Source organism: Garra rufa, chromosome 6 (genome assembly GCF_049309525.1).
Source record: "Garra rufa chromosome 6, GarRuf1.0, whole genome shotgun sequence".
Classification (NCBI taxonomy): domain Eukaryota; kingdom Metazoa; phylum Chordata; class Actinopteri; order Cypriniformes; family Cyprinidae; genus Garra; species Garra rufa.
In genome coordinates this window covers 1,696,497-1,721,496 of record NC_133366.1, presented here as the reverse complement: position 1 = coordinate 1,721,496, position 25,000 = coordinate 1,696,497, and the positions used below count along the sequence as shown (strand labels likewise).

General features: G+C 41.9%; 2 protein-coding genes across 2 annotated transcripts in view; one reads left to right on the top strand and one right to left on the bottom strand.

The window, feature by feature from the left end:
* Positions 1-64, top strand: part of LOC141336158 (microfibril-associated glycoprotein 4-like) — a 1,630-nt gene extending 1,566 nt beyond the window's left edge. The window contains exon 4 of the mRNA XM_073841693.1: positions 1-64. This exon is cut by the window's left edge and continues 823 nt beyond it. The gene's annotated coding sequence lies outside the window, so the exon portion shown is untranslated.
* A 13,612-nt stretch (positions 65-13,676) lies between these two features.
* LOC141336163 (microfibril-associated glycoprotein 4-like) lies at positions 13,677-20,530 on the bottom strand. Its single transcript, XM_073841699.1, has 4 exons — positions 20,330-20,530; positions 20,153-20,249; positions 19,903-20,070; positions 13,677-13,930 (listed from the first exon to the last, which is right to left on the bottom strand). Exons 1-4 carry the CDS (start codon positions 20,528-20,530, stop codon positions 13,677-13,679), a joined length of 720 nt encoding a protein of 239 aa, XP_073697800.1.
* Between the last annotated feature and the right edge of the window lie 4,470 nt (positions 20,531-25,000).

Below are 25,000 nucleotides of genomic sequence, written 5' to 3'. Positions count from 1 at the left end.
CTCAAGAGTAAGTCGCTTTGTATAAAAGTGTCTGCTAAATGAATAAATGTAAATGTTGTTGCCGGCTCACAAACCTGGTCAAACTAAACGTAAGGCACAAAAGGCTTGAACTTTCCATCTGCCGTGGGCTCTTGAAATCGCTCAGGAGTGGGTCTGGTGGCGAAGTCCTGCAAATCTCCCTCAAGGACCTTTCTCAGACAGTTTAGCCTTCATCAAGGTATTCATTCTGGCATAATAAAATGTGTGGATGTTCATGCACATGGCTGTGTGGTCCTCGAGGAAGCGAGCAGGGAAAAAACCTATAGCAGGTGAATTCATTTTTGGAGGTTCATGTTGTGGGCTAAATAATGCAAGAGAATCCCAAACAAACTGTCTTTAATAATAAATCCAACAGGAATACACAGGAGCTAAACGAGAATAGAATGCAACAGAACAACTGAAACATATACAAACAATACCAGACCAGAAACTGACTCAGAAAACATGGAAACTAACAAGTGGAGGAATACCAAACTAAACCAAAACAGAACAGACACATGACAAATATATGATTCATAATGAATGTTGTGATGGGTGTTTAATGATCTAAAGTCACATTCATACCGTCCATCCTCCGTTATCTTGATCATTCCCATTTGAGATCATCTCACAGTAAACCAAGATGGGAACATAACCTGCTGGATAGATGGAGTAAATATCGCTGACTCTTTCTCCAGAGTTATAGATGTCAGAACAATCATATTTTTATCCTGACTGCATACATCCATTAGTACAGCCGAAAGAAGAGCTGCCAAAAACACAATCATCTACAGAGATGGACAGAAAGAGATGAACATCACACTGAAATGAAACTCAAACCACCTCTAGTTAATGATGAACTTACTGCCATCTTCTCAGTCTCCCCTCAGTAGATCTCAGCAGAGATGTGTTTTATCTAGATGAAAATTACAGAAATATTTTTATATAGTCTATTTTTAAATTTTTTTTGTTTGTTTTATGAAAGTTGCATAAATGTCTGAATGTTTTGCAAGGTAAATGATTAATAAAGCAGTAACTCACCGTTTGTGTTGTGTCATTTGTACTCTTTTGTCTGACACAAACACTCTTAATATTTTTCAGATTGTCAGACTCCTCCTTTGTGTTAGCATAGAAATTTACATTACAAAGAACCATGCTTTGGATGCAAATTAAATGCAAGTTGCAAAAAGATGTTTGTGCTGTGGCTGCTGTGCCTTGCTGACAAATTGATGCTTTTCAGCTGTACTCTTCTAGTTTTTCTTTATCTTCTTCTTCTTCTGCTTTTTGAATGGAAGTCTACGGCAGTCCATAGAACTGTTCGGTCAAAAGTTGCAAAATTTAACTTTTAAATTTATCTTCCAATACCCAGCACTGTATATAAAGCACATTTGCCAAACAGACTAAAACTTGTAAGTGAAGTTTATTAAAGGATAAATACTTTCTTTTAACAAATGCAACATAGTTAATGGCTTATGATTAAGTCCTTGACTAAATTAGAAAATGTTTGAGTTCATAATGAGACATTTAACACTTTGAAAAGATAAGATCTTTCCTTTAGGGGATACAAATTTGAGAATATTACAGATTTTGTCTCAGGAGACAAATGTGAAAAGCAGGAGATAAAAGTAAACGCCTCTATTTGGTGTTCAGGTAACCTCATTTATGTCTAGCAAATACATTTATACATTCATGCATTCAAGTTAAATATCATTCCCAAAGAAAAGTTATATTTGCAAACAGAAATTCATATATTCCAGGATAAACCAACAAAGGACCAGCTTAAACCATCACCAAAACATACCTAACCAGCATATGCTGTTTTTTCAACAAGGACAACCAAACACTTTTAACACATACATGTGAGCAAAGTTTTCAGTGTTTTACATTTACAAATTATTTGTTGAATGTGGATTTGCAAATGGTCACCTTGGATTTGTGTGTATTTATTTTGAAACTTTACTGGCAGGTCTAATGCTGCGTTCCAGGCAGGTTTTTTAACTGGTAAATCACCACTTCAAACCACGACTCACGACTTTGTAGCTTTCCAGGCAAGTTACGCCAAACTGCCTGGGCACATTTATGAATTATTATTGTGTTTATATTGTTATTAATTTGATTGCTACGTTATATTGTCCTAAGCTCTATTTTTCCACCGTGTACTACTTGCATAAACACCGCACCCATTAGGGCTGACATTGTTGTTTCGCAGGCTACTGCTGGAAAAAAACAGCATATGCTGGTTAGGTATGTTTTGGTGCTGGGATGCTGGTTTTAGCTGGTTTATGTTGGCCCTTTGCTGGTTTATGCTGGTCCTTTGCTGGTTTTAGCTGGTTAATGCTGGTCCTTTGCTGGTTTATGCTGGTCCTTTGCTGGTTTATGCTGGTCCTTTGCTGGTTTATGTTGGTCCTTTGCTGGTTTATGTTGGCCCTTTGCTGGTTTATGCTGGTCCTTTGCTGGTTTTAGCTGGTTAATGCTGGCCCTTTGCTGGTTTATGCTGGTCCTTTGCTGGTTTTAGCTGGTTAATGCTGGCCCTTTGCTGGTTTATGCTGGTCCTTTGCTGGTTTATGTTGGTCCTTTGCTGGTTTATGTTGGCCCTTTGCTGGTTTATGCTGGTCCTTTGCTGGTTTAAGATGATTTATGTTGGCCCTTTGCTGGTTTATGCTGGTCCTTTGCTGGTTTTAGCTGGTTTATGTTGGCCCTTTGCTGGTTTTAGCTGGTTTATGTTGGCCCTTTGCTGCAGCAGACTGCGTCATATTAAATTTGCCTATTTTATCTCACAATTCTGATTTTTTTTTAATGTTGTTTGTATTTTGGACTTTAAAAATGAATGAAATGGAAAAATGTCAGAAGTGTGGGATTTAAACTCATGATTTTAAACTGAGGGGAAAAGGGAGAATGTCATTTCTTATCAAAATTGTGAGATATCATCTCAAAATTGTGAAAATAAAGTCAGAATTTTGAAATATAAACTCAAATTTACTTTTTTTTTTTACTCTTTTATTCCATGGCCTCCATAGACTGCTACTTAAAAACTGTCCCCTCAGCCTCATTTTCATCCAAGAAAAAAAAAAAATCAAAATGCCATCTACCCTGTCTAAGGTCTTACCATTCGTCATATAAAACCCAAAACAGCCAAAATACGAGATTCACGAGTTCCCACTTACATATAATTAGCTGGAGTATGTAAAGCATGTTTGGCGTGCTGTCCAGGGAAGGGCTCCGAGCTCGGGAATGGCCCGAACCTAGAGTACCCCCCCCCCCCCCGCCATGTATATGTGTAGAAGGAACTCGGAGTGAGGAGATGGGGTGGTGGAGGGATGCTGATAATCCGTCAAATGGGTAGAGGTAAGTCAGCTGTATTTATGCATGATGTAGATTGACTTGAGTGAGTTCCAGCTGTGTTAATTAGGCTAAGTATCTGACGTGCTCCTCCCGAACTTTGTTTAATAAAACATCATTTCACGAGTTCCCACTTACATATAATTAGCTGGAGTATGTAAAGCATGTTTGGCGTGCTGTCCAGGGAAGGGCTCCGAGCTCGGGAATGGCCCGAACCTAGAGTACCCCCCAATAAGCAATGGAGTGTAGGACAGCCACCGGACAAAGGACCCCCCCAAGCGCTGAGATCTGGCGGGGGCTGTTGTTTGGGAGAAGATGTTTGGTTAGCCGGCCGGGAGAGCCTTCGTACTCTGATGGGAGAGGTTTTTTGGTATCAGGTCGAAAGGCTCTACCGGCTGCTGGTATGGATTACGGGATTTAGGGCGTCCGGTCGGGAGAGCTCAACCGATACTCAACGGGAGCACACGGCGTTGGAACGGGTGAGCCCTACCGGCCGATGGAGGAGCAGCGTGGTTGGGGCCCGATCAGGAGAACCCGGGTTGCCTTGGCCGGAGCAGTTTACGATGTTGGCATGAGGGCTCTACTGGTCGATCGGCCCCTATTGGTGCTGACCGAGAGGACCCATGAAGCCTCCAACAGGAGATCAAGACTCAGAACGTCAGACGAGTGGGTCTTCTCGGTTTGGCAGGTAAAAAGATTTTGGGACGCCTGGTGCGGGCGACTCTCGCGACATCCGATGGGAGACCAAGGCTCACGGCATCGCATGGATGAGTCTCGCTTGCAGGCGCCAAGTAAGTAACCCGACCGGGAGAACTCTCGCCGACGTCCGACGGGAGACCAAGGCTCGCGGCATCGGACGGGTAAGCCTCGCCGGCCGGGGAGGCAGAAAGAAAAACCCGACTGGGAGGGCTCTCGCCGACATCCGAGGGGAGATCAGGACTCAGAACCTCGAATGGGTAAGCCTCGCCAGGTGGGGGGAAAAGATGTGAAGTTGGCCTGAAGGGGCTCGGGTAGTGTTCGGCGGGAGGCGGAGACTTGTGGCATCGGACGGTTGAGTCTCGCCGACCGTCGGACAGAACGGAAAAAATTGCAAGGTCGGCTAGGCTCTCGCGGCATCTGATGGGAGACCAAGGCTCGTGATCGGACGGGTAGGCCCTGCTGACTGTAGAGAAGAAAAGTGAAGTTGACTGGGCGGGGGGCCCCTGCGGCATCCGACGGGAGGCCAATGCTCACGGCATCGGACGGGTGGGCCCCGCCGCCTGTGGTGTCGAAAAGGTTAGATTGTCTGACCTGGGGGCCCCTGCGCATCCGACTGGAGACCAAGGCTCACGGCATCGGACCGGTGGGCCCCGCCGGACGTGGGACGGAAGGGTAAGTTGTGGTCAGGAGGCTCCTGGGGTGTCTGACGGGAGGCCAAGGCTCACGGCATCAGACGGGAATACCTCGCCGACCGTAGTGAGGAAAAGGTCAGGGATGGAAAGGTTTTTTTTTTTTTTTTTTTTTTGCAGCATTCGACGAGAGTTCAATACTCAAGGCATCAGGTAGGTATACGGAACTGGTATACGTAACTGAGGGGCCAAGATTTGCTTGACAGGAAGGCTGTTGTAGCGTTTGACAGGAGTTTAATAATCACGGCGTAGACGGAACGGAAAAAATTGCAAGTTCGGTTAGGCTCTCGCGGCATCCGATGGGAGACCAAGGCTCTTGATCGGACGGGTAGGCCTTGCCGACTGTAGGGTAGAAAAGTAAGGATGACTGGCCGGGGGGCCCCTGCAGCGTCCGACGGGAGACCAATGCTCACGGCATCGAACGGGTGGGCCCCGCCAAACCTACGACAGAATGGTAAAGTTGTGTGGTCGGGAGGTTCCTGGGGTGTCTGACAGGAGACCAAGGCTCACGGTATCAGACTGGAATGCCCGACCGTAGGAAGGAAAAGGTCAGGGATGGAAAGTTTTTTTTTTTTTTTTTTTTGTAGTTGAAGGAAAACATTTACGAGCGGAAAGGCTCTCGCAGTGTCTGACGTGAGTTTAATACTCGCGGCTTCAGACAGGTAAGTTTCGCCGGTAGTTGAGAGTCGAAAGAGAAACATATTTGCACCACCGGGGCGCTCTAGCAGCATCTGACAGGGAGTCAGCTACGGGGGGAAATGCTGGAAGGTTATTTTGTGAAATGACTGAATGTAATGATAAATTCGGAAGAATGGCAGCTTTGATGTCCGCATCCAAGGATTTGCAATTCCAACATGTCTGTTGTAAAGAAATGGCCAAGTATTAAAGATTAAGTGGTAATTTCAATTGAATGTGATTTAGTCAAACGAAAATGAAATTGCACGGTGACATGTAAAAACAATCGTCAGCTCATTGGTGCTCTACGGTCTGCTACAGGAGTTGGAGGCCACTGAAAAGAAAAAAGGGGTTATTAGTAGTGGCAGGAAAAAGGCTGGGATTTGTGGGCCTGTGTTGCAAGCAGAGGCAGCCTCACGCTGGCTTGATCTGTGGGCCACGGGATGGGAGTCCTGAAGAACCCGTGTAGCCTGCACTGCTAGCAGAGGCAGCATCACAGTAGTGTTTGCTACAGGAGCTGGAGGCCACTTCGTTCCATGGACTTATATTCATATGTGAATGGATAAGACTGGAAGCACGATCTGGCACGAGAAATTGCTGCATTCTTAAGTTCAAGCTTTGTGAACTTAGAATAAAAACACATTTAAAACCGCGGTGCTGTGGGAAGGTGGGGCGGGTAGATTGTATGTTGCAGTATGGTAGTGTTACCAATTGGACAAATTGTTGCCAGATTTTGCAACTTCTCAGATTACCTTAGCGACGTGTTTTCCAAAGCACATAGCAACATATTTAGTAGGGCTGGGTAAAAAATATCGATTCTCCGATTTTAATCGATCTTCAGTTGAACGCAACTATATCGATTCGGGAAATCCCCGAATCGATTCTTAATGCACGTGCTTCACGTAAGAGGATATGAATATTCACCTCTCGTCCTGAAGGTGTCACTAGTGTTCCTGCTGAGAGAGTTTTCTCAACCGCTGGTAATCTAATCACAGCAAGGAGCTGCCTTAGATCAGATCAGAACATGTTGATGAGCTGCTTCTTTTGCAGAAAAATGATTAAGCTGTAGTTAAGAACTGTTAGTTTTATGGACAGTTAGAATGTTTTGTATAAGCAGACAAAGGCTTTATGATGGGCCTGTTTTGAATTTAGAAAAAAGTTTTATTTCTTAAACATGTTTGAAGTTCTTAATAGATTTCACTGTTGCACATTTACAGTCTTTTTATTTTTTACAGTAATGTGCATTTTGCAGTTTGTTTACATGGTGTACAATGGATGCACATATTTATGACTTCTTGTTACAGTGTTCATTTAAAATAAAAGTTGTTTGAAATAAACAACTGTGTGCACCCTATTATTAATGTAGATGTGTATTTCAGTAATGAACTTAAGTAGGAGAGTTTCAGTTACCAGCATTTATATCAAAATATGGATCACATGTCTGCAAAACTAACATTTTAAATGAAATATTGATAGCTAATCGATATCTAATCGAAATCGAATCGAAACCATAAAAATAAGAATCGAATCGCCAAATTGGTGACAATACCCAGCCCTAATATTTAGTGAAATATCCTATAAATATAAAAAATTTAGCAACTTCAGGCATGCTTTGAAAATAAGATGCATTTTCCTCTTAACTATGCAAAGTAATAAGTGTTGAAAGCTAGCTTAGTGGCACATCCGCTAGAGACTTGGAGAGAGGTGCTTGCAATATGCACATCACAAGTGCTTAGTTGCACTTGCTCTATGTTTATTTATTTATTTATTTATTTTTATTTTAATATTTATTTATTTATAGTCATTTAGGCAAACACTTATTTCTCGAAAATCGATCTTTTTTGTCAGATTATGAGTGAAATGTGTAATTTAAAATGAAAAAATAAAAATAATATTAATTTAGAAACTGAGTAATTTGTTGTGTTTTACGGAGTTTCTTCAATCCTAGGTACAAAAATTACATTGACATCATTTTATGTCACAACATCGTTTAAAAGCCTTTAGCAAAAAATGACCTACCTTTGCAACTGTTTCTAAAATTTATTTGCAACATGACCTGTGCCTCTAGCGGAGATGTCTTCAGGCTATAGTGTCTGCTACGAGAGCTGCATTCGATGCTGTGGTTGGGAGAGCCACGTTAAATGGTTGAGCCAAAGCGGGCAGTGAGTGGCTTTGGTGCGATGAGATCTGGGGCGCGGCCCAGGCTCGTTGAAGGCCTGCCGGTGCGACCCAGGGCACGAGCCGGGTCTAATGCGGGGCGATGGTGGTATCGAACGAGGGGAGTACGGGGCTTTGCGAGTTTGCTGGAAATATTGGCTGCCCTGCTGGAGTGGATTTAAGAGTGAGGTTGGCTGATTGAAGGGAAACGAATAACTAAGATCGTACGGATTCACTTTGTTTATCCTCCGCGAGGACGGTGCGTCGGAATTGATCAGCGTTTGCCTCAGGCATTAAAAACGATCTACTTTCCGATCGGAGGAATTGTTGGCCCGGCCGGATGACAAGAGGATGCCGGGGAAGAAGTTTGGAAGTGACGCCGGTGGGGGCGAGATTACGTTTTAAGGGCTTTGGTGAGAGCGTGTGTGGCTGGTCAAGCAGAGACCGCGATGAAGCCTGTAAATCCTGGGAAAGATCTGTGATGTCATGGCAAAAGGTGCAAACCGAATGCTGATAATCCGTCAAATGGGTAGAGGTAAGTCAGCTGTATTTATGCATGATGTAGATTGACTTGAGTGAGTTCCAGCTGTGTTAATTAGGCTAAGTATCTGACGTGCTCCTCCCGAGGTTAAAACAAGGTTAAGATACTGAAAAACAGTAGTGTTTAGTTGGACTCGGACTCGACTCGGACTCGACCCATTTGGACTCGGACTTGAGTCCGACTCGCCCCATTTTGGACTCGAACTCGACTTGGACTCGACCCATTTGGACTCAGACTTGAGTCCGACTCGCCCCATTTTGGACTCGAACTCGACTCGGACTCGACCCATTTGGACTCGGACTTGAGTCTGACTCGCCCCATTTTGGACTCGAACTCGATTCGGACTCGACCCATTTGGACTCGGACTTGAGTCCGACTCGCCCGATTTTGGACTCGGACTTGAGTCCGACTCGCCCCATTTTGGACTCAAACTCGACTCGGACTCGACCCATTTGGACTCGAACTCGATTCGGACTCGACCCATTTGGACTCGGACTTGAGTCCGACTCGCCCCATTTTGGACTCGGACTCGACTCGGACTCGACCCATTTGGACTCGGACTTGAGTCCGACTCGCCCCATTTTGGGCTCGAACTCGACTCAGACTCGACCCATTTGGACTTGGACTTGAGTCCGACTCACCCCATTTTGGACTCGAACTCGACTCGGACTCGACCCATTTGGACTCGGACTTGAGTCCGAGTCGCCCCATTTTGGACTCGACTCTGACTCGGCCCATTTGGACTCGGACTTGAGTCCGACTCGCCCCATTTTGGACTCAGACTCGACTCCGACTCGCCCCATTTTGGACTCGGACTCGACTCCGACTCGACCCATTTGGACTCGGACTTGAGTCTGACTCGCCCCACTTTGGACTCGGACTCGACTCGGACTTGACCCATTTGGACTCGGACTTGAGATTACGTTTTAAGGGCTTTGGTGAGAGCGTGTGTGGCTGGTCAAGCAGAGACCGCGATGAAGCCTGTAAATCCTGGAAAGATCTGTGATGTCATGGCAAAAGGTGCAAACCGAATGCTGATAATCCATCAAATGGGTAGAGGTAAGTCAGCTGTATTTATGCATGATGTAGATTGACTTGAGTGAGTTCCAGCTGTGTTAATTAGGCTAAGTATCTGACGTGCTCCTCCCGAGGTTAAAACAAGGTTAAGATACTGAAAAACAGTAGTGTTTAGTTGGACTCGGACTCGACCCATTTGGACTCGGACTTGAGTCCGACTCGCCCCATTTTGGACTCGAACTCGACTTGGACTCGACCCATTTGGACTCAGACTTGAGTCCGACTCGCCCCATTTTGGACTCGAACTCGACTCGGACTCGACCCATTTGGACTCGGACTTGAGTCTGACTCGCCCCATTTTGGACTCGAACTCGATTCGGACTCGACCCATTTGGACTCGGACTTGAGTCCGACTCGCCCGATTTTGGACTCGGACTTGAGTCCGACTCGCCCCATTTTGGACTCGAACTCGATTCGGACTCGACCCATTTGGACTCGGACTTGAGTCCGACTCGCCCCATTTTGGACTCGGACTCGACTCGGACTCGACCCATTTGGACTCGGACTTGAGTCCGACTCGCCCCATTTTGGGCTCGAACTCGACTCAGACTCGACCCATTTGGACTTGGACTTGAGTCCGACTCGCCCCATTTTGGACTCGAACTCGACTCGGACTCGACCCATTTGGACTCGGACTTGAGTCCGACTCGCCCCATTTTGGACTCGACTCTGACTCGGCCCATTTGGACTCGGACTTGAGTCCGACTCGCCCCATTTTGGACTCAGACTCGACTCCGACTCGCCCCATTTTGGACTCGGACTCGACTCCGACTCGACCCATTTGGACTCGGACTTGAGTCTGACTCGCCCCACTTTGGACTCGGACTCGACTCGGACTTGACCCATTTGGACTCGGACTTGAGATTACGTTTTAAGGGCTTTGGTGAGAGCGTGTGTGGCTGGTCAAGCAGAGACCGCGATGAAGCCTGTAAATCCTGGGAAAGATCTGTGATGTCATGGCAAAAGGTGCAAACCGAATGCTGATAATCCGTCAAATGGGTAGAGGTAAGTCAGCTGTATTTATGCATGATGTAGATTGACTTGAGTGAGTTCCAGCTGTGTTAATTAGGCTAAGTATCTGACGTGCTCCTCCCGAACTTTGTTTAAAAAAACATCATTAAGAGGTGAATTTTCTGCTCCTCAGGTCTCATTCACTAAGCTAAAATTTACAGTTGCAATCAAAATTATTCAACCCCCTTGACCTGCAAGACATTTTGCTGCAGAGAACAAAATTTTGTGAAAACAATTCAACAAAGGCATCAGTACACTATTAGAAAAAGTTTATTCATACACATTTGAGTAATTTTGAGAATGTAAGTTGATGACTAATGAAAGAAAATTAAATTGGCTCTAAATGTTCATGTTCAAAATTATTCAACCCCCAAAAGTAAAATCTGGTGCAGAATCTTTTATTCTTTAAAACTAGCAATAAACACTGCTTGAAAGTATTTAGAAGCTCTTGTCACCTCTCTACTGCAATCTTGGCCCATTCCTCGCCTGAAAAAGCTTTTAGACCACTGATAATATTTAGTTTCACATTGCTACTGCTTTCTTCAAATTCAACTAAATATTTTCAATGAGAATTAAATCTGGAGACTGAACAGGCCACGCAAGAACATTCTGTGACTGATCCCTGAACCAAGCATAAGTAGATTTGGATGTTTACTTTGGGATGACTGTCCTGCAGGAAAGACAATTGATTAATAGCTTCAGCCTTTGCACCAAAGGCATCACAATTCTTGCAAAAATGTCCTGATACTTCAAAGAATCCAGGATGTCCTTCATACAGTCATGTTTTCCACTTCCTGCTAAAGTAAAACAACCCCATAACAGGACTGATCCACCTCAATGTTTGACGATGGAGATGGTGTTCTTCTGCTTACAAGTTTTGCCTTTTTTGCACCAGACATACCGCTGATCCATGGGTCCAAAAAGTTCCAGTTTGGTCACATCACTCCAAAAAACATTCTTCCAGAACTCCACAGGTCTATCCAGATCAATTTTAGGATGTTCAAGTCGGTCTTTTTGTTCTTCTTGGTCAAGAATGGTATTTGGCAAGATGCCACAACATGAAGACCATACTTGTCTAGTGTTCATCTTGTGCTCTGCATTGAAATGTTTTTCCTCCTTTCGTTGGGTCATCTTGCAAGTATTTGGCTGTACATTGCAGGTTTTTCTCAGTTGCTCTGATCAAACATTTTATGATATTGTGTTTTTTTGTTCAACACCCTCAAAGGTTTTCTGGTACAACACACTTTAAACTAAAGAATAATGCTGCCAGCTGTGTCTCTAGGAACTTTTAAATGTCTTGAAAATCTTCATACAGCCTTAGACTTTATAATATAATAAAACTATTTCTTCTCTATAGCTTTTGTGAGAGCTCTGTTGACTTTACCATATTTGCTACTCAACTTCAGCACATGCATGTACTAACTGTATGTATGTATAACAGCTCAAGCTCATTCTGTTTTTAAATAGTGTTTCTAAAGGCTTTATTGTGTTTTAAGACAATTTTGTTCCCCACCATAAAAATAACTGACTAAAAAACAGCAATGTTGAACAGGGGTTGAATAATTTTGAACATGAACATTTAGAGCCAATTTAATTTTCTTTCATTAGTCATCAACTTACATTCTCAAAATTACTCAAATGTGTATGAATAAACTTTTTCTAATAGTGTACTGATGCCTTTGTTGAATTGTTTTCACAAAATTTTGTTCTCTGCAGCAAAATGTCTTGCAGGTCAAGGGGGTTGAATAATTTTGATTGCAACTGTATACATTAAGCTTGAATTTATACATTTACTATAACAGCAAATAAAGTCCTGTCCAGTCCTATAATTTGTCACATTATAAAAGCTGTTTCACTCTGAAATATGTTACAATACATAAGTTTGCTGAGCAGGACACTAATTATAAGATGGTGTGAAATCAAAAATCCAAATGGCAATATACAATAGGAGTTTGCTTTTTTACATTTAAATTGTCATTGCCTTATTCTAGTTGTAAAGGTTAAAACAAGGTTAAGATACTGAAAAACAGTAGTGTTTAGTTGGACTCGGACTCGACTCGGACTCGACCCATTTGGACTCGGACTTGAGTCCGACTCGCCCCATTTTGGACTCGAACTCGACTTGGACTCGACCCATTTGGACTCAGACTTGAGTCCGACTCGCCCCATTTTGGACTCGAACTCGACTCGGACTCGACCCATTTGGACTCGGACTTGAGTCTGACTCGCCCCATTTTGGACTCGAACTCGATTCGGACTCGACCCATTTGGACTCGGACTTGAGTCCGACTCGCCCGATTTTGGACTCGGACTTGAGTCCGACTCGCCCCATTTTGGACTCGAACTCGACTCGGACTCGACCCATTTGGACTCGAACTCGATTCGGACTCGACCCATTTGGACTCGGACTTGAGTCCGACTCGCCCCATTTTGGACTCGGACTCGACTCGGACTCGACCCATTTGGACTCGGACTTGAGTCCGACTCGCCCCATTTTGGGCTCGAACTCGACTCAGACTCGACCCATTTGGACTTGGACTTGAGTCCGACTCGCCCCATTTTGGACTCGAACTCGACTCGGACTCGACCCATTTGGACTCGGACTTGAGTCCGACTCGCCCCATTTTGGACTCGAATCTGACTCGGCCCATTTGGACTCGGACTTGAGTCCGACTCGCCCCATTTTGGACTCAGACTCGACTCCGACTCGCCCCATTTTGGACTCGGACTCGACTCCGACTCGACCCATTTGGACTCGGACTTGAGTCTGACTCGCCCCACTTTGGACTCGGACTCGACTCGGACTTGACCCATTTGGACTCGGACTTGAGTCCGACTCGCCCCATTTTGGACTCAGACTCGACTCCGACTCGCCCCATTTTGGACTCGGACTCGACTCCGACTCGACCCATTTGGACTCGGACTTGAGTCTGACTCGCCCCACTTTGGACTCGGACTCGACTCGGACTTGACCCATTTGGAATCGGACTTGAGTCCGACTCGCCCCATTTTGGACTCGGACTTGAGTCCGACTCACCCCATTTTGGACTCGGACTCGACTCGGACTCGAATGGTTAAAGACTCGGACTCGACTTAGGTGGACTCGACCCAACACTAATAAACACATCTGACATTATGCTTTTAATGTTGTTTATTGGAAATTTATGAATTGTTGATTCAGTTGTGAATTCAAAGATGTGACTAAAAATGGAGAATCATTTATAAAATAGTGCAGAAGCCAAAAACAATATTATGTGCACTGTGGTGATCAGACTGGTTACCTTTTCACATCACATGAAATTAACCTCCTCTTGTTGGATCTGCTTTGTGGACATTGTTTATTCCAATCTATTATTCAAAATCAACTTATAACTTTACAGGAAAGCCGCTAGAACTAACAGAGAAGAGCAAACCCTTACACATGCATTTAATTGTTTCGTTGTTCATTTCTGAGAAGCACTGCAATGCTTCTAAGACACACGTTTGATTTTCATGCTGATGGATTTCATACCCTCAAAAGCACCCTTCCATTTTATCCAAACATTTCCAATGCCATAATGGACAGACTTTGCTCCCCATAAATACACACCATTAGGGTTTGTGTACATACAGTTCTTAAACCAAAATGCTCCGAGACGATCTTTGGCACAGTTGTTGTCTAAGGTATCTTGGTCTTGGTCTAAGGTGGTGAACTTCTGTCCATCATGGTAAGTTAAAGAGTCGCCTGCAGAGAGGAAGAGCATCACTGAGTGCAATGATCATAATGGAAAGATTCATAAAAAAGTAATTGATTACTAGCCACTAGTTACATCTTCAGCACTGTAATTAGACCACTATACTTACTGGATTACTCTAAAATGTATTGCATTACTTAATACTAATTACTTTCTAAATCTCATTTTAACCATGACCAGCTGAGCGTTAGACATCAAACTGTAGCTTTTAATTATTTTAAATAATATAAAACTGCATTAATTATCATTGAACCAACCAAAGTATATAAAGAAAGAAACATACAACTTTTTATTACTTCCGGCTTTGCTACTGTTCGGACGCTTTTGCTTACTGCTCCGCGCTTTGCTCCCTGCTTTTGAACTTTTCTAATATCTAACTTCAGCAGATCAGCACAGTGCTCAGACAACACATTTTTGACACAAACATCACGAAAAAAGGAGACTTTTTGCCTCCCTCTGCGAGCAGTTTACATTCCGGAGATGGGAAAACACAGCTGCCTACTTTCAACAGACAAGAAAGAAAATGCCTCTTCTGGAATCTACTTGCTGCACAAACTGCCACAGACTTTTACAAAGAATTGTGGTTTTAGAAACAAAGTTACTTGCTGGACTTCCAAAACAGGCGGAACACACAGAAGATCATCATCACGGACCCCCTCAGCATACAGCCGGTGAGTCCTGTGAATCTAGTCAATATCGACAGTTTAGAAATGTAGAGGAACAAGCCAAAACTGATCGACACACAAATCGATGGCACAAACAGGGAGCGAGACCCAAAAGCACTCGAGACATCAGACTGTCAAGAGTATCTCGTATTGCTGCGGTATCATCCTCTACCCCAGATACAGCTATGAGAAGGCTTGCAAAAGCTGGTGTTTTACCACCCCCTATACAGCTAGAAAACAGATTTGAAACATTAATGAATGTGGGTGAGGAATCCCCAAATGCGACTGAACATGTATCATGTCAGCCAACTGCTAACATTGCTATAAACAGCCGCGCAAGGTCGAGCAGACAGCGGCACTCAGCTCAGAGCGCAGCCGAGCCCAGGACACTCATAGTGGGTGACTCCATTATCAGAAATATCAGTAGCAGGACTACAACTACATGCTACTGTCCTCAAGCAACCGTCTCTGATGTGAACAAGGAACTTCAGAACATTCTAATGAAGCACAAGACTGCAAATCGAATCATCATCCATGTGGGAAAGAACGATGTTCGGAAAGAGCAGTCAGAGCTCCTAAAGAAGGATTTCGGTGAACTTATTGAAACACTTCGAAGACTTGAAATTCAGTCGTTCATCAGTGGACCACTCCCAGCAAGGGGAACTAACATGTTTTCATGGTTGCTCGGACCAAATACCTGGCTACAAAGAACCTGCAGTCTAAAAGGAGTCAACTTCATTGATAACTTCAATCTTTTCTGGGGCCATAGACAACTGTTCAAACTGGACGGCCTTCACCCAAACAAACTTGGTGCGAGAGTGCTTAAGGACAATATCTACTTTTCACTCCGGCATCCTTCAGTAGAATGTGCCAGTCCACCCAACATGAATGGCACACACACACTTGGACAAAGTGACGACAGGACATCTTATCAGCTTCAGAGTCATCATGTGGCCAACACAACCAACAAGGACACTGACAACGCCACGCAGTCACAACAAGCACTGCTTATGGACACTTTCCTGGCTGAGCCCTGCTCACAGAGCTTATCACAGACAGACTGTGACGTACTACAACAGCTCCAAGACTCAGCACCGAAAGATGACTTTCTGGTAAACAGCCAGGGAAGCCAGGACAACAACAACATATTTCAGCCACCGGAAACACCAGAGCCAGAGCTCCATTCACCAGACACATTATCCCTCTCTCCAGCATCTCCACTTCTAAGCTTCTCACAGAAAATGGAGGAACTGGTATATGCTGGAACCAGACTCTCCCACTCTTTTGCTGCAAGCCCCCAGTTATCATCTAAAAAACGGCAGGCACCTCAACCACCAAAGCCTGTGGGCCCAGCTCACCCTCCTCCTCCAGTGAGAGCTCTCCGGCCGCTGCCACAACGCCAGGGCCCAAACCCTCCTCCGTCTGCTGTGAGTGAACCAAAAACAACTGATAACAGCTCTCAGTGATATGTGTCAGGTCCCCGCTACGGTAGCAGAAACAATCAGGAATGTTTACAAAACAAGCGGGAACCCAGTGTGCCTGTAGCTTTCCCTATTTCTGTTTTAATAACAGAAAGTCTAAGGCCCTTTCAAACCGTACAGTTCACACATCTAATCTGAGGCTTATTAGGCATCAAACTAAGATTGCTCTAGAGACAAAAAGGGATGCCATCAAGCTAGCATTTTTAAATGTTCGCTCACTAAAAAATAAATCACTTCTGATCAATGATTTTATAACCACAAACAACCTGGATTTTATGTTTTTAAATGAAACATGGTTAGAAGACAGCTCTTATGCAACAGTCCTCAATGAAGCAGCCCCTCCTAACTTTACTTTCATGAATGTCTGCAGAACTGTCAAAAGTGGAGGTGGTGTAGCTGCCCTATTTAAAGATGTCTATGAATGCAAACAAGTGTCATTTCATCAGTACTTGTCCTTTGAATATCTAGGGATTGTACTGAAAGGTGCTCGCATTCTGTTTATCATTATTTACAGGCCCCCTTAATACTCTCCAGCCTTATTTGTTGAAGAGTTCACAGAACTGCTATCAATGATTTGTTAAGAGTTTGACTGTTTTGCTATTGCAGGGGATTTTAATGTTCACATAGACAATGCAGAAAGCAAAACTACAAAAGAAATTATAACAGTTTTGAACACGTTTGACCTGATTCAGCATGTGCATGGGCCTACACACAATCGTGGACACACTCTTGATTTACTCATCAGTAAGGGTCTAAACATTTCATCCACTGTTATCAAGGATGTAGCACTATCTGATCACTTCTGTATTTTCTTTGATATATTGATCTCTGCTCCTAATGAATCTAGATCAGTCTCTGTCAGAAAGAGATGCATTAACGATAACACGAGTGTGCTATTTATGAAGGCTATATCTTCAATGCCAAGCATTTCTGCAGACTCTGTTGATTTTCTCCTGGAGTCCTTTAACTCAAAAGTTAAGAATGTCATTGATGACATTGCACCTATAAAAAACAGAAAGATAATTGGACAGAAATCACCGTGGAGAAAATCAACAGCAGTACAGAGTATGAAAAGACAATGCAGGAAAGCTGAGCGGATGTGGCGGAAGACAAAACTTGAAATTCACTATAGCATCTATAAAGACAGCCTTCATGCTTTCAATGTTGAACTAGGTAAAGCTAGACAAACGTTCTTCTCGAACCTTATAAACAGCAACCAAAACAACACTCGCACTCTTTTTGCTACCGTTGAGAGACTAACAAACCCCCCTAGTCAGATCCCTAGTGAACTGCTCTCCGACAGCAAGTGCGATGAGTTTGCTTCCTTCTTTTCTGAGAAGATCAATAACCCCCTCAAGTTATGCAGAGGTCAGACAGATTCGACCACAATTTCAAAAAGAAGTCATTATGTTGAATTTTGAAGAAATCGATAGCAACATTTTGGAAGAAACAGTACAGCACCTCAAATCGTCAACCTGCCCCCTCGACACACTTCCCACATCTTTTTTCAAAAGTGTGCTTAACTGTTTAGAAGCAGATCTTTTAAAAAAAAACTTTTCCAAACTCCCTGAAAACTGCAGTTGTTAAGCCCCTTCTGAAAAAGAGAAATCTTGATAACACCATATTGAGCAACTCTAGACCAATATCAAATCTTCCTTTCATAAGCAAGATTATTGAAAAGGTTGTTTTCAATCAGCTAAATCACTACATAAACTCAAATGGATACCTGGACCATTTCCAATCTGGCTTCAGACAACATCATAGCACAGAGACAGCACTCATAAAGATAATAAATGATATTCGCCTAAATTCAGATTCTGGCAAAATATCAGTGCTGGTATTACTAGATCTCAGTGCTGCGTTCGACACTGTTGATCATAACATTCTTTTAGATAGACTGGAAAACTGGGTCGGGCTTTCTGGGATGGTTCTCAAATGGTTCAGGTCATACTTAGAAGGGAGAAGCTATTATGTGAGTATAGGAGAACATAAGTCTAAGTGGACGTCCATGACATGTGGAGTCCCACAAGACTCAATTCTAGCGCCGCTGTTGTTCAGCCTGTATATGCTCCCACTAAGTCAAATAATGAGAAAGAACCAAATATCATATCACAGCTATGCAGATGATACCCAGATTTACCTAGCCTTATCGCCAAATGACTACAGCCCCATTGACTCTCTCTGCCAATGCATTGATGAAATTAACAGTTGGATGTGCCAAAACTTTTTACAGTTAAACAAGGAGAAAACAGAAGTCATTGCATTTGGAAACAAAGATGAAGTTCATAAGGTAAATGCGTACCTTGACACTAGGGGTCAAATAACAAAAAATCAAGTCAAGAATCTTGGTGTGATTCTGGAGTCAGACCTCAGTTTCAGTAGCCATGTCAAAGCAGTAACTAAATCAGCATACTATCATCTCAAAAACATTGCAAGAATTAGATGTTTTGTTTCCCGTCAAGACTTAGAGAAACTTGTTCATGCCTTTATCAGCAGCAGGGTAGACTATTGTAATGGTCTCCTTCCCAAGAAGACCATTAGACAGCTGCAGCTCATACAGAACGCTGCTGCCAGGATTCTGACTAGAACCAAAAAATCAGAGCATATTACACCAGTCCTCAGGTCCTTACACTGGCTTCCAGTTATGTTTAGGATAGATTTTAAAGTACTTTTACTCGTTTATAAAGCACTCAATGGCCTAGGACCTACATACATTGCAGATATGCTCACTGTATACAAACCTAACAGACAACTCAGATCACTAGGATCGAGTCAGTTAGTAATATCAAGGGTTCACACAAAACAAGGGGAATCCGCTTTTAGCTATTATGCCGCCCGCAGTTGGAATCAGCTTCCAGAAGAGATCAGATGTGCTAATACATTAGCCACATTTAAATGCAGACTCAAAACTCATCTGTTTAGTTGTGCATTTATTGAATGAGCACTGTGTTACGTCCCAACAGACTGCATTATTTTATGTATAATCATTTTACTGTGCTAATTAATTTCAAAATCAATTTTTTAAATCATCTTATTATTATTTAAATTTTTATGATTTTTAAATTACAAACAAAATCTATCGTCTGTTTCCACATTCTCGCCATGCACGCCGTCGCCTTATCCTTTCTAACAATTTGGTGACCGCGACGTGATGTCTCTGATCAGGTAAGATGAAGTATAGTTTGTCTATCTGATTAGTGACATTATTGTTCGTTATGAATAGACACGATGAAGTAGTTTGTCTATCTAGATATTGCGCACGAATGTGAAAGTGTGGGTCACGAGTTTCGGTCTGTCCCGTGGTGAGGTGAATATCTGTATATATTATCTGTGATTTTAATTCCTTTTTATGTCTGTGCTACGTCCGAACAGACTGCATTATTTTATGTATAATCATTTTACTGTGCTAATTAATTTACAGAGTATAGTCTGACTATCTGTACTGACATAAGATGATTTTTATGCTTTTTATGTGATGTGATGTGATGTGATGTTCTATTGTGATTTTAATTCATTTTTATGTACAGCACTTTGAATTACCATTGTGTATGAAATGTGCTATATAAATAAACTTGCCTTGCCTTGCCTTGCCTTGCCTTAAAAACATACTTTTTAAAAATAGATATTACATTATATATAGAATTGTTCTACATGCCGTATTCAATGCAATTATATCAGAAGTAATAGTAATTCAATTACAGAACAATTAAGAGTAATTACTTTACTTTTTTTAAAGACAAGTAGTTATGTTACTGAAATTAATTACTTAATAATACATCGCAAACAATACTTAAATATAAATGAAAATTGTCCTACCTGCTCCTCCATCCTTGAATCCTGAAACATGCAGTTGGTACCCATCAGCTTCAGGACCAACAGAGAAGGACGAGTACAGAGCAAACACTTTATTTCCATCAAAGTCCTCCAGATCCACTCTCAGCATGTACTTGTTCTTACTTGTGAGCTGGTACATGTTCTCCAGCCCTGATCAAACACACACATGAAGAACACGTTCAACCAAACACATGAACATCCACACAAACGGACACACGCTGTGAGATCTTACCCAGCCAGTATTCGCTCTCCACATTCCCAAATCCTCTCTTGTACTGATTCCACGGCCGATAGAAATTCACACTGCCGTCCATTCTCCTCTGAATCACCTGTGATGGGTTTATATACAATATATGATTCAGAATGAATGTTCTGATGGGTGTTTAATCATCTAAAGTTACATTCATACCGTCCATTGTCCTTTATCTTCATCTTTCCCTTCTGAGATCATCTCACAGTAAACCAAGACGGGAACATAACCTGCTGGATAGATGAAGTAAATCTTGCTGACTCTTTCTCCAGAGTTATAGATGTCAGAACAATCATTTTCATCCTGACTGCGTACATCCATTAGTACAACCGAAAGAAGAGCTGCCAAAAACACAATCATCTACAGAGACGGAGAGAAAGAGATGAACATCACACTGAAATGAACCTGAAGAATGTAGAGTTACTGATAAACTTACTGCCATCTTCTCAGTAACTCCTCAGTAGATCACAGCAGAGATCCGTTTTATCTAGACAAAAATAGTTTCCTTTTGTCTATTCTGTGTTGTAAATAAATTACTGTTTGTGTTCTTCAGTCTGACATGGATACTTTTTGTCTGTTAGATTCTCAGGCTCCTCCTCTCCGTTGCAGAAGAAATTTGCATTACAAAACCCATATTTTAGAGGAAAATAAATGCAAGTTAAACAAGCTGTGCTTGCAGTGCCTTGGCTCCAAATTGCTGCTTTTCAGCTGCATTCTTCTCCTTATTCTTGAATGGCAGACCAAAGAACAAGAATAATATAAAAATCACATAAATAGAAGTTGTTGTCTTTTCTTAAGCTCATGAGACATAGTTGTGATTCTCACATATCCCTTATGTTAGTATCTACAGTGTCTCAAGATGTTTCTTCCTGAGGAGAAATACAAGTAGACACAATTTGGACATGAGATTGTGTGAGAAACATGAGAGATCTCTTTATTGTTTTGCTGTAACCGCTTTCAAGACTCCAGTATATGAGCATTTTATTGCTCAGAGGCTCCCTCTTTATTTTATTACATTCAGGTTTTCATCTTTAATGGTCAGGACAGTAGGATGACAGGCAGGAACCAATGGGAGAAACAAGTGGAGAACAGAAGCAGGAAAGTACCTTCAGTCAGACACAAACCCTGTCTCAAGGGTTACTAGATTAAATTTATTTTCAAATACCCAGCACTGTATATACAGCGCATACACTAGAGAGGAATTCAATAAGTGTTTGAAGTGTACGATAAATGTTTTCCTTTAACTTGTTTGTTTAATGCCTAAGTGTTTGTCTTGTAAACCTCATTTTGCATGTTTGTAAAAAGCTGGACTTCCTTACAAACAGTATAAGAGAATAGAGCTGTGCAGTTTATGTGCATAGGACACATCATTTGTTCTTGGAAATAATCATGCACCATTATCGAAACTGATGTCTTGTTACAGGAACAGTAACCCTGAATGGCTTATGACTAAATCTGCTTTGATTTCTAATGTAATCTGTAGTGAGCCTCGATCACAGATGATTCTACTTCACTACTGGTATTTATGAGCAACAACAGAACTGATATAATTTTTGATATTGTGTTTTTTTAATGCTGCTTGAAGTAAATTGATAAATACTTTGACCAGGGCTAAATAATTATGTCTAGACAACTGGGTCAAGGTCTTAAAGGACTCATTTAAAGGTCAGATTTTAAGGAACTAGGACAGCACTTTGTGGCGCTGTGTGAATCAGATGGTCCTCAAACGCAGCCATCAAAGGATGCAACTTATGAATTGGGACACAACTAGATTAAACGAGACCTGGCAGGAAAGTCTCAAAATAAACACACTCAAATTTATTTGCAAACACTTTGTAAATGTAAAACATTTAAAACTTTGTGTGCACACTTGTGTGAATAGTGTTTTGCATTTGTAAATCACATTCTGGGAATGTACATTTGGTAATGAAACAGCAGTTCTCTTTATTGTTTTGTTCTCTTTATCTCTTTATTGTTTTGCTGTAACCGCTTTCAAGACTCCAGTATATGAGCATTTTATTGCTCAGAGGCTCCCTCTTTCTCTTATTACATTCAGGTGTTCATCTTTAATGGTCAGGACAGTAGGATGACAGGCAGGAACCAATGGGAGAAAACGAGTGGAGAACAGAAGCAGGAAAGTACCTTCAGTCAGACACAAACCCTGTCTCAAGGGTTACTAGATTAAATTTATTTTCAAATACCCAGCACTGTATATACAGCACATACACTAGAGAGGAATTCAATAAGTGTTTTAAAACATTTAAAACTTTGTGTGCACACTTGTGTGAATAGCGTTTTGCATATGTAAATCAAATTCTGGGAATGTACATTTGGTAATGAAACAGCAGTTCATTGGTAAATGAATTGCTGTTTGCAAATATATACATTTTTCTTTGTGAATGCGAACTTGCTAAATCTTCTAAACCAACAACATCCATTACTTATTTAATCCTCTTCATCCCATGTGAGACATAAGGCCACAACTAACTCTCTCCACCTAGGCCTGTTCTGAGTTTGCCACTGTCCATCGCCACATTGTTCTTGACCTGCCGAGCCATCTTAATAGGTGTATTTTGATCTCCTGAGATATGTCTTTTGATATTGGTCTTTTTGTACAGATTGACATTATAGATCGTAATGGGCCAGTAGATGCTTCAGACCTCTCTAAGGCAACTGTTATGGAAGGAATCTACTTAGATCATGTCTACTTTCACTATTCTCCATCATTCAGAGGCATACAGAAGCACTGATTTAACATTACTGTTGTAAAGCTTTCGTTTTGTTCTGAGGCTTAGCTGTTTGGACTTCCAGATGGTATAGAATAGAAAGGAATAGGGACAGAAATAAGTGTAATATCCTGCCATTTGTCACAGTTGCTAAGGTCTTTGGCAGTTTAGTTCCCAAATCTTTTGAAAAAGTGCAGCTCTGTTTGCAGTCAATCCCTGGATCTTTACTGGATATCATGGCCTTTAGTGATCCTCAAATCTGACCCATGAGATCCACTTTTCTGCAGAGTTTAGATCTAATTTCCATTCAAAATGTAGACTGTACACTGCAAAAAATGCTTTTCTAGCTTAGATTTTTTTGTCTTGTTTCCAGCCAAAATATCTAAAAATTCTTAAATCAAGAAGGATTTTCTAGACGAGTAAAAATCATTTTCTTGAGGAAAAAAAAAATGGAAACAAGACAACAAATCTAAGTTAGAAAAGCATTTTTTTTGCAGTGTAGAGTTGCAAATGACCTGCTCTTATCATCCGATCGTGGTTCTGTCTCTCTATTAGTGTTACTGGATCTTAGCACTGCATTTGGCACTATCAACCACATCATTCTTTTGAATATACTAGAAAATTATGTTTGCATTAGTGGAAGTGCATTGCCATGGTTCAAATGGAGTACTGCAAGGCTAAGTGCACTCCTAAAAATAAAGGTGCTTTAAAAGGTTCTTCACAGCAATGCCGTAGAGGAACTATTTTTGGTTCCACAGAGAGCCATTCAGACAAAGGTTCTTTAAAAACAATATCTTTCTTACCTTTATATAATTTGAATAACCTTCTTTTACCACAAAGAACCTTCAGATGTTAAAGATTCTTTATGGAACCATTTAGACATTGTGAAGCACCTTTATTTTTAAGAGGGTACCAGGACCATGGTACATGCTACCCCAGGAGGAGATATCATTAGGAAACATGAAGTACCAAGAATACTGTTCACTGTTTCACCTTGTTGACAGGAAAGCCATCAACACAAATACTCAGCAAAGACCAGAATATCCAGCCAAGTCCTTAATTGAAAATGTATTAATTGTTCATTCATGTCAGTTGTAAATTAAAAGAAGTGACCCAAAACAAAGAATCATAAGTTGAGAGTGATATTCCTACAAGATTTACTAAATTACACAGTTGACAGAGAAAAGGAAACACTTCAGCATTAACTCAGGTGTTTGCACTTACATACAATCAGATTGAGTAAATATTATGCTTATTTGGCATGCTGTCCAAGAGGAGGTCTCTGAGCTCAGAATTTAGCCCGAATCCAGAGAACTCCCCAGTTTGGGATAAGAATAGTTATGACTGAGGAGTTGAGGTGAAGGAGGGATGCAAGAAGCTGTAGTGGGAGGGAGCTAAGTTGGATGTATAGATATTTACTGTCATGCTAATTAACTTGATTACCTGAGCAGAACTATGTTGCTCCCAAGCTTTGTTAATAAAATGTAATTTTTTATCATTTTGTTGTTTATTTCTGGGAAACATTGCAGTGTTTCTATGACAGCTTTTTAATCTTCATTCTGATGGATTTCATACCAACTGCATAATCCTTCCATGTTGACCAAACATTTCCAATGGCAAACTGGGTGGCATCTTCACCCCATAAATACATGCCATTTGGGTTTGTTAGGTGACAGCTTGCATACCAAAATGCCCCAAGAAACATTTTGGCACAATTATATTCATAGACATCTTGGTCCATGTCAAAGGTGGAGAACTTGAATCCATCATGGCTAAATAAAGAGTCGCCTGCATTGAGGAAGAGCATCACTGAGGACAATTACCCAATGGAAATGAGTTTCATAAGTATAAATGAAAGTGTCCTACCAGCTCCTCCATCAGTGAATCCTGAAACATGCAGTTCGTACCCATCAACTTCAGGACCAACAGAGAAGGACGAGTACAGAGCAAACACTTTATTTCTATCAAAGTCCTCCAGATCCACTCTCAGCATGTACTTGTTCTTACTTGTCAGCTGGTACATGTTCTCCAGCCCTGATCAAACACACACATGAAGAACACGTTCAACCAAACACATGAACATCCACACAAACGGACACACGCT

Coding starts and splice junctions, on each gene's coding strand:
- LOC141336163 (XM_073841699.1), bottom strand. CDS start 20,530: ATGATTGTGTTTTTGGCAGCTCTTCTTTCGGTTGTACTAATGGATGTA. Junction 20,250..20,329: donor AAGATAAAGGACAATGGACG/GTATGAATGTAA, acceptor AACCCATCACAG/GTGATTCAGAGGAGAATGGA. Junction 20,071..20,152: donor GGAGAGCGAATACTGGCTGG/GTAAGATCTCAC, acceptor GTGTTTGATCAG/GGCTGGAGAACATGTACCAG.